The sequence below is a fragment of the Geospiza fortis genome, unplaced genomic scaffold (assembly GCF_000277835.1).
Source record: "Geospiza fortis unplaced genomic scaffold, GeoFor_1.0 scaffold112, whole genome shotgun sequence".
In the NCBI taxonomy this organism is placed as follows: Eukaryota; Metazoa; Chordata; class Aves; order Passeriformes; family Thraupidae; genus Geospiza; species Geospiza fortis.
The window spans coordinates 8,820,479-8,832,844 of record NW_005054298.1 but is presented as its reverse complement, the minus strand read 5'-3'; the positions used below and the strand labels follow the sequence as shown (position 1 = coordinate 8,832,844).

The following is a 12,366-nucleotide window of genomic DNA, read 5'->3' as shown; positions in this document are numbered from 1 at the left end:
CAGCAGGAGTTTTGGCAGGCAGGGAGCTGTCACAGCGTCTCCCCATGAGGTTTGACACACAAGATATGCTCATGTGGCAGCAAGGCACTGCCTCAATAGCGTATGGAGCATTGCAAATGGCTTAAACAGAAGGAGAGCTGCTGCAAACCAAAGGAGTTTCTCTCAGGAAAGACACAGAAGAGCATCACCTGCCACTTCTGTGGCATTCCAGGTGGCAGCCTGGCATCTTAGACATACAGAATTTTGTCCTGGCCACAGCTGCTAAGGAATTGGCAGTGGAAAGGTTTGGTCTCAGCCCCAAGCAAGAGGTCATGCTCTGAAAGCAGATCATTTCTCTGGGAATGATGGGTGGTGAGCAGCCACCCCTCGCACAGAAACAGCCATAGAGGGGACACTCATGACCAGGCTCCTGAAAAGCACCTTTGGAAACGGGGCCAAGAGCTGGCTAAACATGACAGATAAGCTCCTCTCTTGACTCTGTCTCTATCACAACCAGCCCCAACCCTTGCCAAGGGGGAAGGCACATAGCACAGAGTTCCTATCTGTAAAAGAAAATGACATACAAGGGCAATGCATTAAGCATTAAGTATAAAGTACTCTCACTTACATAAGCTACAATCTTAGCCCGAAGATATTGTGGTAAAGATTGGTCTGTTCAGAAAAGTTCATCAAAATAAATTGAAGAAAATTATTTAAACCTGTGAGAACACTTCTAATAAGCATGACTTTATTTAGTTTGCATTCCCTCTGGAAGTGAATTAAATTAACAAGGTCCATTTGCATCTAAAATAGACAAGTAAGGTGGTTTCAGCAGTGGACTACAGTTTCTGTATGGTGGGCTTTATATTGTGGTTTAACTAATCCACAGAGTGTTACCTTTCCTAGACATCATTACTTGGACAAACCTTCAGTGTCATGACACAGCCAGATACTCATTACCTGCATTAGGGAAGAAGGAAAACAAACTAACAAAAAATTGCAGTTTCCTAACTTTCTCTCTTGGGATATGAAAATATTTTCAGGAAATACTTAAGTATTTGTTCACAGTCATTTCAACCACAGTGCAAGAGGCATACACTTTTAAGAGTCCCTGGAGTTCTAAGGAGTTACCTAAGCACAGCTACCCTAACAGCTGAGAGGGACCAGACACCAAAAGGAGGTCACTTGTGAAAGGATGTGTAACCTTCAAGCTTACAGCTTGTACTGCAGTGCTTCCAGGAAGGCTTCAGTCAGGAATGAGACCCAGCTGTGCCAGATGTCATTCAAATGCACTGTTTGTGACATTAGAGAATGGCAGGCTCTGGGTGGGGTGGGAACTAAAGCCAGGTGAGACAAGGAAACCAAGCACCAGTTTCATCTGAGAGCAGCCAGAGAGCTCTAGTCACAGACAGCTCTTTACTGTCTGCTCCTACCCAGGGCTCTGCTGAAAAACCCACCAACAAAACAAACACACTAGAAAGCACATCAGTGCTGCTGTGACCCCCAAGAGCACATACACAAAGGAGGGGTTTTTCTAGACTGGTCTGTGATTAGTACCTACCACAAATGGTTTAGGCTGACTTGGTCTTATCTTGGTGCAGCAGGATGACATAGCTAAGCTCTGGAAGTAGCCTTCAATCATATCATTTCTGGGTTTGTACCTTTCAAAAGTTATCAGTACATCTGTCATATCAAGGAGGTGGCACTTGTTCTAGCACACCGACATGACTAAGAAGATATAAGCCTGAGCTCTAGTCCCTCATTTTCTTGGCTTGTCAACAGCCTTGCAAATTTCTCAGATACGATAGTAAACCCATATGCACAGCATCTATTTGGTGTTGTACTGCTAAAAAGTCCAGAATAGACATAGAGCAAAGAAAAATGCCATATTCAACATCAATTAAGAAGGCAGGCATGTAATTACCCAGTACAAAATCTGGGCATGATGTCAGAACCCCTTCACAACTAACACGTCCATCTGTGTTATATTTAAGTAGATGCCACCAATTTGAAGAGAAATATCCCCAATATGTTCCATCACAGGGTATTAAAATCCTGTCTTACTAAGAGGAGAGAGGAAAAAATAAGTATTGGTTCAGTTCAGAAATCACGGCAGATTGCTTTTTCAACTGACAAATACTATGCAATTCAGCACTTAAAGTTTTATTTTTTTAATTGAATGGAAGAAATTTTAAAGTGTAGGAGAATTGTTCAGTGGGTACTGTGAAATGAGCTCAGAAGTCCATCCTGGCCTTAAGATCCAGAGAGTTCACCACTCACCAGCAGTTCCCACACTAGTAACCTACTTCATGTGCAACGGCCTGCAAGACTGCATTTAGCTCTCAGCCTGAGTGAGACTGACACTGTGATTACACATTCTCCCACCACACTGCACAGCCTCCTCTTTCCTTAGCACTGCAGAGCATTTCTTCCTCTCCCTATGAGATTACAAGTAACCACCTGCCCAGAAAAGAGAAACCCCATTTAAATGGAAACATCTTCATTTATAACATGTCCTTTGGTCCCCCCATTTGTGTGCATGAATACCCACACTTTAAAAGCAACAATACAGAGAGAAAGCTGCCATTGGGTGCCTCCCAGCAAATGGAAAGAGTTCATCACTCAGCAAACATGTCTGAGGAGCTCTGTCATCTGTGGGCTGACCAGCAAACTACTGTTTTTAGAAATACTGATTTGAGTAGTGTCTTACCACATTGCTGGCTCTAAGAATTCAGTTTGCAGAGCGAGAGGGACAAAGGGATCAGTGCTTGTAGCATTTAGTCTAGAGCAGGGAATTAAGGGAAGGAGGCAAGGCTTTTTTTGGAAGGGAAGATACAGCCAGCGAACTGTTTGCATCAGCAACATTTTATGACAGATTCTTGCAAGCAATGTCATAGCCTTTTCTTCTGACTATGAAGTGAGACAGAATGTCTTATACAAGCTGCAAACATATTTGAAGAATAAACAGTTTGCGTAAGTTGCCTCTTTGAGAGATCAATTTCTAATGTCTGGGGGGGAAAGAAAGACAAAACACAAACCTTTCTTTATTTCTATTACCTCTGTGTTGCATCAGCACAGTTCTTTGTTTACTGTCTGCAAAGATGCACTCTGATACTAGTGGAATGTGTATCTTGAATTTGAAGAGCAGCTTTAATTCCCAAAGCTCAACCTCCCAAAAGCAAAGTTTCCCAAAAACACAGGATGATAGCCAAACACGGCAATACCACAAAGACCCAATTCACAGTAAAAAATTTGAAGGGTATTACATGGGTGTGTAAAACTTTTCATGAAAAGAAAAGGCAGTTTAATTTTTCATCTGGAAACTCATCACTCAAACTGCAGAAGAAGCAGTCTAGGCAAAGGAATTATAAACAAAATCAGGGCAGGATTGAGGATGCTTTGAAATAGACTTCTCTACTGCTATTTCTGCTGCTATGAAGTAGGAGAAGCCGCAAATGATGACTACACAATGCACACTACAGACAGTCCTGATAACATCTTAAATACACAAATATGATTTGTGTTCCTGATGTCTGGGGAAGGGAATAAAGATACCTGGCAAATACATTAGTGTCATATAAATATGGAGAAAAAAGAACACAATGATATTTTATTTGCAGAACAAAGCCTGACAAAACAATGAAACATTCTATAGTGAATGCTGCAACAAAAATCCTGCTAGGCATTAGTGAGGCCAGCCTGGCACCAGAAGCAATACTGCTGGTGATGCCAATGCTGCCCTTTAATTCTTCAGCTGTGGGGGGTCCTACCATTTGTAAACACATCATCTTTGTGGTGTAAAACCAACCATGTCTGGCTGAAGTAGCTCACAAGCTTGTCTGCCCACCAGGCTCTTAGTGGGACAGAGCTTCCCAAATGTGCAAGAGCAAGACTGGAAGTGCAAGGGAGAGCTTTAAAATGTGTTCAGTCCATTTCTCTGAGTGTCAGAACAAGACCATCTCATGCTAAATTCTACTGCAGGTCTGCTGAATGCTGCCATTCCTGTACCTGCCAGTGATGAAACCAGCAGGAGTCAGCACCATCATAAAACATCATGGAGAGTTTCACTGGGAGTGGTCCAGTTGCAGGTGCTAAAAAGCATTTTGAGTCTTGTCTTGGCCTGACAGCCATTTTATGTGTGACCTCATTAAGTGCTAGAAACTTCAAACTTTCTTATGATAAGGTGAGAAGATTTAGGAGTTCAGGAGACAAATATTAAAATTCTTGTCTGTTTCCCACACCCCCTCATAACTAGATTATCCTTTTTAATATCTCTGGGGTTGTGTTTTTTCATTCACATGAGATTTCCCCTTGGGTTTTTACCTAGCCTAAGGACTCCATAATAATGAATCAAATTAAGTTTCTGGCAGCAGCGGGCTACCTCTCAGGTAAAGACAAAAAAATAATATTTTTTTTAAAGTATCACCAATGTCAAAACAAAAAGAAGAAAGAGCATCCCATGGATGAAAGATATCACAAGTTCAGATCACTAGGCTAGACTTCAGAGGGAGGGAAGGAACTAACAGTGATCCCACATCAAAACACAGGACTCGCAGGAGATGAAAAAGTCACACAGCAGTTAGACAGGAACCCCACCCATTTCCCAGAAGCTGTTAAACTTCACATTCCTTGCACACACTTTGTCACTGTCCTACCCCTCTGGGCCATAAAAAACCAACATGCAGCACATCATGAAATCAAGTAGCAGCTGGAAGGCTCCAGGGAGATGCTGGTGCACTCCAGCTCCCTCAGAACCACCTCTTCTGGGTTCAGATTACCTGTGCAAGGCGCCATGTAAACCCTACAGTACAGAGCAGATGGGAGGACAAACCTTGCCCAAGGCTGGCAAAACCTGGAGCCCTGTCTCCTGCCTCCTCAAACAAAAGTGGGTATTTTCTCTGAACATACCCACCTGCACAGGGAAAAACAATGAACAAACAAAAAAAAAAAAAACAAAAAAAACCACCCCCAACCAAACAAAAAATTAATAAAAAACCAAAAACAAATCAAAAACAACCGAAGAAGATGAAAAAGAAAAAGAAAAAGAAAAAGAAAAAGAAAAAGAAAAAGAAAAAGAAAAAGAAAAAGAAAAAGAAAAAAAGAAAAAGAAAAAGAAAAAGAAAAAAGAAGGAAGAGAAGAAAAGAGACAGGAGCTTTTCAAAGCATGGGTTCTCAGAAGCCACTACCAGCTACAGGGTGGATCACTTTACCATCCGCACGGTCAAAATAATTTTAGTTTTTACCTCTCAGTTCTTCAGGTGTTGCTGGGAATTTTTCATTGCATCTTCTACCAGGACAGAAGGAAAATCCTTTTAGCTTGATTAGAAAATGAGAGTAAATATCCAGTAATACCAAAACATGATGACAAAACCAGCTATTACCAAAAGACTGTAACTACTCCAACGACTGCAATGGCTAAAAAGTTAGCAATTGTTCCACTTTTCTTAAAAGACAGAGAGGGAGCCATGGTACATGACTGAAAGATTAGCTAATCAGACACAAATTGAATGCATTTGGAGAACAGCCTGGTGCCCAAAGTTCACATTCCAGCTGGGCTGAGTCCCAGTCCTCTTCCAGCCCAGACCTTGGCAGTGCTGCCCACACCACAGTGGACTCAGAGCAAAAGGGCATTCAGGAAGCACTGGGCTATTCAGGCTCCAGGAGGGCACAACCAGCTCCAGTGAGCCCTTAGCACCAGGATAACCAGCATTGTATATTCATTGCTGTTCAGGGTTATAAATCATCTGAATGAGGTTAATCACAAAAGACCTCATAAATAAGATGTCCTGCCTTGGACAGGTCTCTGACAGAGAGCAGGGGTCAAACTAAGCCATTGTGCCCAGGACACTGAAGGACAAGTCAATGGCTGCTTTGTAAGATTAGGGCAAGGAAATTTGTCCTTCTGCTTCCAGTACCTTCATGAATCCTGATGTTGCTCTGAAGTATCTTCACCTCTCCAGAAATAACCAGAACTAGCACACCCTGCCTTTTCAAGCTTGCCATAAAAGTGCCTAGAAGAACAAGTCTTTTTGCTGTGCACCTCAATCACTCCTATTTGGTTTTGTCTTGAATTCACCAAGATCCAAACCAGTTATAAAAGTGTGATTACAACCAAAAGGCTGAGAGAAATTAGTCAAATAGGTCAGTTTATAAAGACAAAAAACTTATTAAGAATCCAGGAACACAGGGAAATTAGACACACAGCACTCTATCACACTAACAGGTTTTGATACTGGTGAACATTATGGTGAAATATTAAACTAATTCATGGTGGGGGGAAGGAGGATAAAGCAAGGGGGTAGATTAGGAGGTGGCAGGATTATAGGGTAATTTAGGAGATAAGAAAAACAGATTTGCCTTTGTAAACCTCAAGCAATACATGCCCAAGAGATAAAGACAATATTCTTACAAAGGACTAAATTGATACACAATACCTCCGGGATTTACTTAATTACTTCTATTACAGAATTACCCTAGGGAGGCAACTAGCAATGCAGCAGTTACTGAATATTGCAGGTTGCCATTTTTTCCCCTGAACACAAGAAGATCACAAATCAATTTTCAATATCTTCGGTGCAACTGCTGCTCAGGCAGGTTCTTCAGTAGTGAGCAGTGCTAGAGCTCTCCTCACTGCACGAGAGCCCCACTGATATCAATGTTTATGCAGAACAGGGCATTAAGTGCTGTTTGAGACACCCAGTACCTGGCCCCATGTGGCTGAGCACCTTAAAAATCCCATCCCATACAAACATTACTCAAATCTATTTCCAGGTGGACAAAAGTAAAGCAGGCAGCACATAACCATAGGAGAGCTGACACACAGATCCATCTGCATTCCAGGTGGTTCATCTCTCCTTCTTGATGAATAAAAACAATGCTGCTTGAAGACAATGAAAGCACAGTGCAAGGACTTGATTAACACTCTGCTGAGAACCCGTCTCTAAATCCGTCATCACTCACATGTAGCAGGCATACTGAGGCTGAGATGGAACACACAGTACCACCTCTCCTACTGTGTGACTAACTTCTTGCTGAATGCCATTCAAATTGCCAACTGGAAAGCATCTCTACGAGGTGCTAGGAGATCTCCACAAGATTCAAGCCAATTCGCTGTTACAGAAAGGAATTGTCTTTAGCCCTGCTGAAGTGAGTTTGTTTATGAAGAGGAGAGAGACTGGTTCTCATACCAACATCTTCTGAGAAACAGTTAAACTGAAATGTTACACTTTCAAGAGAGCCACCGTGCAGGTACAGATCAATCATCCACCATTAACATGCACTGACAGAGAGAAAGGCCAACACATACACGCTTCTCAGAAGTGAAGGACGAGGAGTACTAATGTAACGTTGTTATGATGGAGACATGGAAAAGGGCTGAGCAAGAAGGAGCCCTGAATCAGAGACAAGCAAAAGGCATGTGCTGAGGTAGTTTGCTATCAGAGATCCTTTGCCGAAGGTTTGCAGTAGTGTTTGGGGAGAAAGGAGATCAGTGCATTTCAGTTTCTATTTCAATGAGGTTACTGACACAAGACAAAAAAAAAGGTATTTATTTCTCATGGTACCTTACCAGTCACCACTCGCACTGAGTTAATAAACTATAAAGACTTAACTGTATCCTTGAACACGGAACATCAGAAAGTTACAATAGAACAGGTTTGGGTGGGAAAACAGGAGTAAATCTAACCTCAGTCCACGGGCTTGTTTGATGTTTGTATACGGCATTCTTATCCCCTACTCCTGGTCCCCCACTCACTCCCACACACAATTCCCATCCCTTTTTAAGTCTGATTCAGTCCAATAAACTCTCTTGTGAAATTCCCTGTCCCTTAGCCCATAGTCTTACAAAAATGCCAGTGCTTACTCAAGACTCTCTGCGCTGAGGGCAGCTGTCTCCTCACATGACTTCAGTTAAGCATCTGCAGCCCACAGGCTGAACCTCTGCCCATGTGCCCATACAGGCCCCTGGGTCAGCTGGGCAGCTCGCTCCAAGGGACTGGGAATAAATCTCACTGTTATCTCTGCTGTGAATGCAAGGCAGATTTCTGATAAACAGTACACTTCTTTCTCAGTTAAGTATTAGAAAGCCTCATTCACATGTAAAGTAATGCTTACGTGAATTCTAGAGTTGAGCGTGTTTTCAGAGCCTGAAAGTGCATCAGAGCCAGCACATGGAAAAAGTGGCCTGAAAAGAGATACATGCAGAAAGACAACACAGAATCACAGAACCACAGAATTTCTAGGTTGGACCTTTAAGATCATCGAGTCCAACCCATCTTCTAACACCTCAACTAGATCATGGCACACTTCCATGCAGTGAAACAGATTTGTAATCTGTCCCAGAATAACACAAGAACATAAACCTGAAGACAAACACAGTCATCCCCTCCCCAATAAATCCAAAAGCAGTTCCTCTAGAGCTAACTGATCACAGGAACAAATGAAGAGCCCCCTTTTTAAGCAGTCGGAATTTGTAGTTGGTGGAGCATCACCTATTCACTGTGTTCCGCTTCCAGCAGCATGCTGCCTTTGGAAACAAGCAAATTCCCAAACACAGGATTTCCTTTTCTCCCCTCCCTCAGCACTGGATAACTTTTTAATATAAGGCAATAATTAGTACTTTTTTATTCCAATCAAACCTCAATTCAAGAAGCTAAGATCAGCCTCTAGCTGATCAGACTCACAGAAGAATCAAAATACTCATCTTTTTGACAGCGGTGCTTTTTCTTTTGAAAGACAGACTCCTCCAAGTAGCAAAGAGAAGTCAGAGCCTACTTTCCAAATCCAGTGAGTCCAGAAGAATTATTTTAAAAAGCAGCTCAGTTAAGACTGAACAATGACAACTACTTTTACTCCTGGCACGTTATGGATTTAGAAACAGCAGACTGCAGTAACCCTTCCATGAAGTCTGACTAACATAGCCTTGGACCAGAGAGTTTGGGGACAGAAAAATCCAGCAATGATAGGAGAAGATAATTCAGACAATAAACTCATGCATCCTCAGCTAGGGAATACAACAAGCTGCCTTTCCCCCAAAAGGGACCTTCTACCAAGAATTTCACTCTCTTGAGAAAGAGGAGTTTTTAACAGGCTCCAGAGCCTTATAAAAGTGCTCAGGAGTCAACACAAGAGTCACCCTGCCTTAAACATCGGTGGATCATAACAAGAGTGTATTATTTCTCCTGGTTTGGAAACAATTCAGAGAGGATTTAAAGCAAAAAGCTCCCACAAAGTAAAACTTGCTTAAGTATTATAGTTTAAAATGCCATGAAAAAGAGAGGGAAGGTGATACACATCCTAACCAGCCTTTCTTCTGTGACCGCTGGATGTAAAGTACCATCTGGTCACACAGTCACAAAGGCACTCCTGCTCCACAAAATCCAGGCTGATGTGACTGCCAGCATGAAGTCACAGAGAACATTTTAACTCACTCTTCTTGACTTATCTGGTCTTCACCTGCCTTTGCCTCTGGTAGTTTGAAGGAGGAAAATAGGGCTTGTGTGCATTAGCGGGGCAGAGCTGAACACAACTGATTCCACGGCAACGAGATACAGCCCCAGTGAAGAAGGCCTGTTAATAGCTGTAAGGCAATCTGCTCAGCAGAATGGATTTTCTATCAGACAGCCAGAGATAGCAGCTCGTGTTCGTACACAAACGTGTAAGGAATCTGATGCTTGGCCTTGTACAACCCCACTGATTCAGCCCGTGCTACGCCAGCGTAGACCACAGCAAGATAGAGACTGTGTTAGTAGGAAAAATAAACAGGCAACGTGGAGAGATGCTCTGCCTTTGAAGACAAAGTAAAAGTGCTCCTAGGACATTCCTCATTAACGGAACATTTATTGCCAAACCATAGGAAAACCCCAGCATTAGTATGAAAGCAAAAGCAACTGTGCAATGCACAGATTTGTGCATGCTGTGCCATCACCGATCGCCCATGCTTCTACCTTTGACAAGTGCACATTCATACACGAGCCAACCTCTTACAAACAACCTGCTATTTGGAACGGGAGGGAGCTGAAATTGTTCCAGATTTTCAACTGAGGGAGTCAATCATTCGGCCTTTGAAGTTTAGGCTCCTTCCTACTAAAATACAGTTACCAACATTTTCCAACGCAATATTTGATTCATTTGTTAGTATGCTCCGAACCCTGCTCATAACAGACTGCTAAATCTTCTAGCAGCAATCATGATGGGATTTGCCTTGCCATGTAAGGATACTGTCTCCAAACACACTGATTTCAACAGGACCAGTCTCAGTTTATAAAGCAAAAAGCACACATGAGGCTTTGCAAGACCAGAGCCCCAGTGGAGAAGAGCTGAGGCCATTAGCAAACTTTTTCAAGTCAAGCAGAAAAACACCAACTGTCCCACTCACAGTGTATGCTCTGCTGGAAATGCACAAAAAGCCATTTATATCAAACATAAGAAGAATATGTCACGTACAGTTTATAAAAATATCTGTAACCAACTAAGAACAAAGCCAGAAACTCTCCAAGTAGGCTTAACGAGGCTGTGGGGAGAAAAGAGTAATTTCATGGGCTATTTTGTATAGCAAAACAGTGACAGCCTCATTCTGATGAGGTCCTATTTAAGTCCTACAACTTTTCTTGCCACTGCAATAAGCAGAACTCAAAACAACCCAGAACTGAGACTCAAAGCAGGCGCTGAACACAAGGCTTTATTTTATATTATGTGATTTACCTGATTTTAAGAAACAGTCCCTGGTAGCACACAGGTATCAGGGCTGACTCCGTGACAGGCTCATCACTGCTCAGAGTCCTGCACATCAGCAGGATGACAACTGCCTCACAGCTTCAGTGTTTTACGTGTGGTAAGTTTAAAGCACGAGTCCCAAGGCTGCCTGCTTCTCTTGAAGAGTGGCGCCTTGTGTTGCTGTTGTTTATACAGATATGGTAATTAAAGATTGCACTGTAATGCATTTGATAATAGTCTTATTGTTCCCGTGAACTGAACTGCTTCAGTTAAACATGATATCACAGCTAAATAACAACCTGCATTTATACTTTTTTTGGTACTTTTTATCCTGCCTGTACAGGAACTCTGGGCTTTTTCACCATAGAGATTTCCAGCATATCTCAGAGAAAAACACTTTCCTGCTAAACCAAAAGCCCACATTCCCATGGAGTGCGGTCTCTGAAGATGCCTAAGCTCTGTGCTAACACTGAACCCGGAGTGACACACAAGGATAACCTCTACCTTACAAAAACAGCCAGACTTTCCACACCTTTCGCAGTAAAACAGCAGCATGCTTGGATACTGTTCCGCAGGTGTGCTTAGCACAGGGCTGTTCACATTGAATACAACTGAAGGGCACCAGCTGACAGTGCTGGAGCAGCCGTCATGGGAACCCAGTAAGACACACACTTGTATGTTTAGAGCCTTAACGTGGAGCAGAAACAAGGGAACACCACAGCAATGAAAAAAAGCAAGATTACAGGCTAGCACTGCACACCATCCCACCCAGCAGCAGGTAACCTAGGAGTTCAGCTGAAAGTCTCCTGTCAACCTTCCAGCATCAGGCAGGCCTGTGGAAGTCAGACTACCCCACTTCCCTCACCCTTCAATGCTGAGCACACATCCAAATGACTCAGGGCTTGCCTACCTGCTTCAGGAGGAACTTATCCTCCGCGTTGATCTTGAGGGAGACGGCCAGGTGGATGGCGGAGAGCACCACCCCGCTGATGACCGCGGCTCTCATCCGCACCGGCAGCAGCGTGTAGATGCTGTAGATGAAGAAGACGGTCCACCAGATGCCCTCGGAGGCGCTCCTGGGCCACACCAGCAGAACCCCTACCACTTGCACTGCCAGGATCACCAGGATGACAGAGTAGCACGCCAACCACATGTGGTCCTGGTGGAAGTTGTTGCGGTTGCACACCATGCACAGCACCACCATCAGCACGATGGCCAGGGAGAGCACCACGACATAGGATACCTCATAGCGGCCGTGTGCGGCATGGAAGATCAGCATGACCACACAGACCAGCACCAGCACGGCCATAAGCATGGTGAGGCTGCTCTGGTTTAGCCGAAAGAAGTAGCGCTGATAGAGACGTTCCAGTTTCTCAGACTGGAACTTCTTGGACCTGAAGATTTGCAGCAGGCTACTGCAACAACTGCCCATGGAGAAGGCCGCCTCGGAGTCCCCCTCGTCCCCGTCCTCTTCTTCCAGCTCCTCAATCTTGGCCTTGATGCGTTTCTCGTCCAGCCCCAACTCCACAGAGCGGGGCCGTACCTCCCCCTGCTCCCCCAGCTGCCGGGGGCTGGCATTGTTGGGGGCAGCGGGGGAATCACTGCCGGGCGGGTGGCGGGACCGGTGACGTCGGCTGTCGTCACCGTGCTCCTGCCAGGCGGGTTTGGACCTAA

The 12,366-nt window shown here is 43.8% G+C and overlaps 1 protein-coding gene across 1 annotated transcript in view; it reads right to left on the bottom strand.

The window, feature by feature from the left end:
- ADCY5 (adenylate cyclase 5) overlaps window positions 1-12,366 on the bottom strand; it is a 213,845-nt gene that overhangs the window by 189,927 nt on the left and 11,552 nt on the right. The window contains exon 2 of the mRNA XM_014306405.2: window positions 11,603-12,362. Coding sequence (XP_014161880.1) covers window positions 11,603-12,362 — 760 coding nt within the window. The remainder of the gene's footprint in view (window positions 1-11,602; window positions 12,363-12,366) is intronic.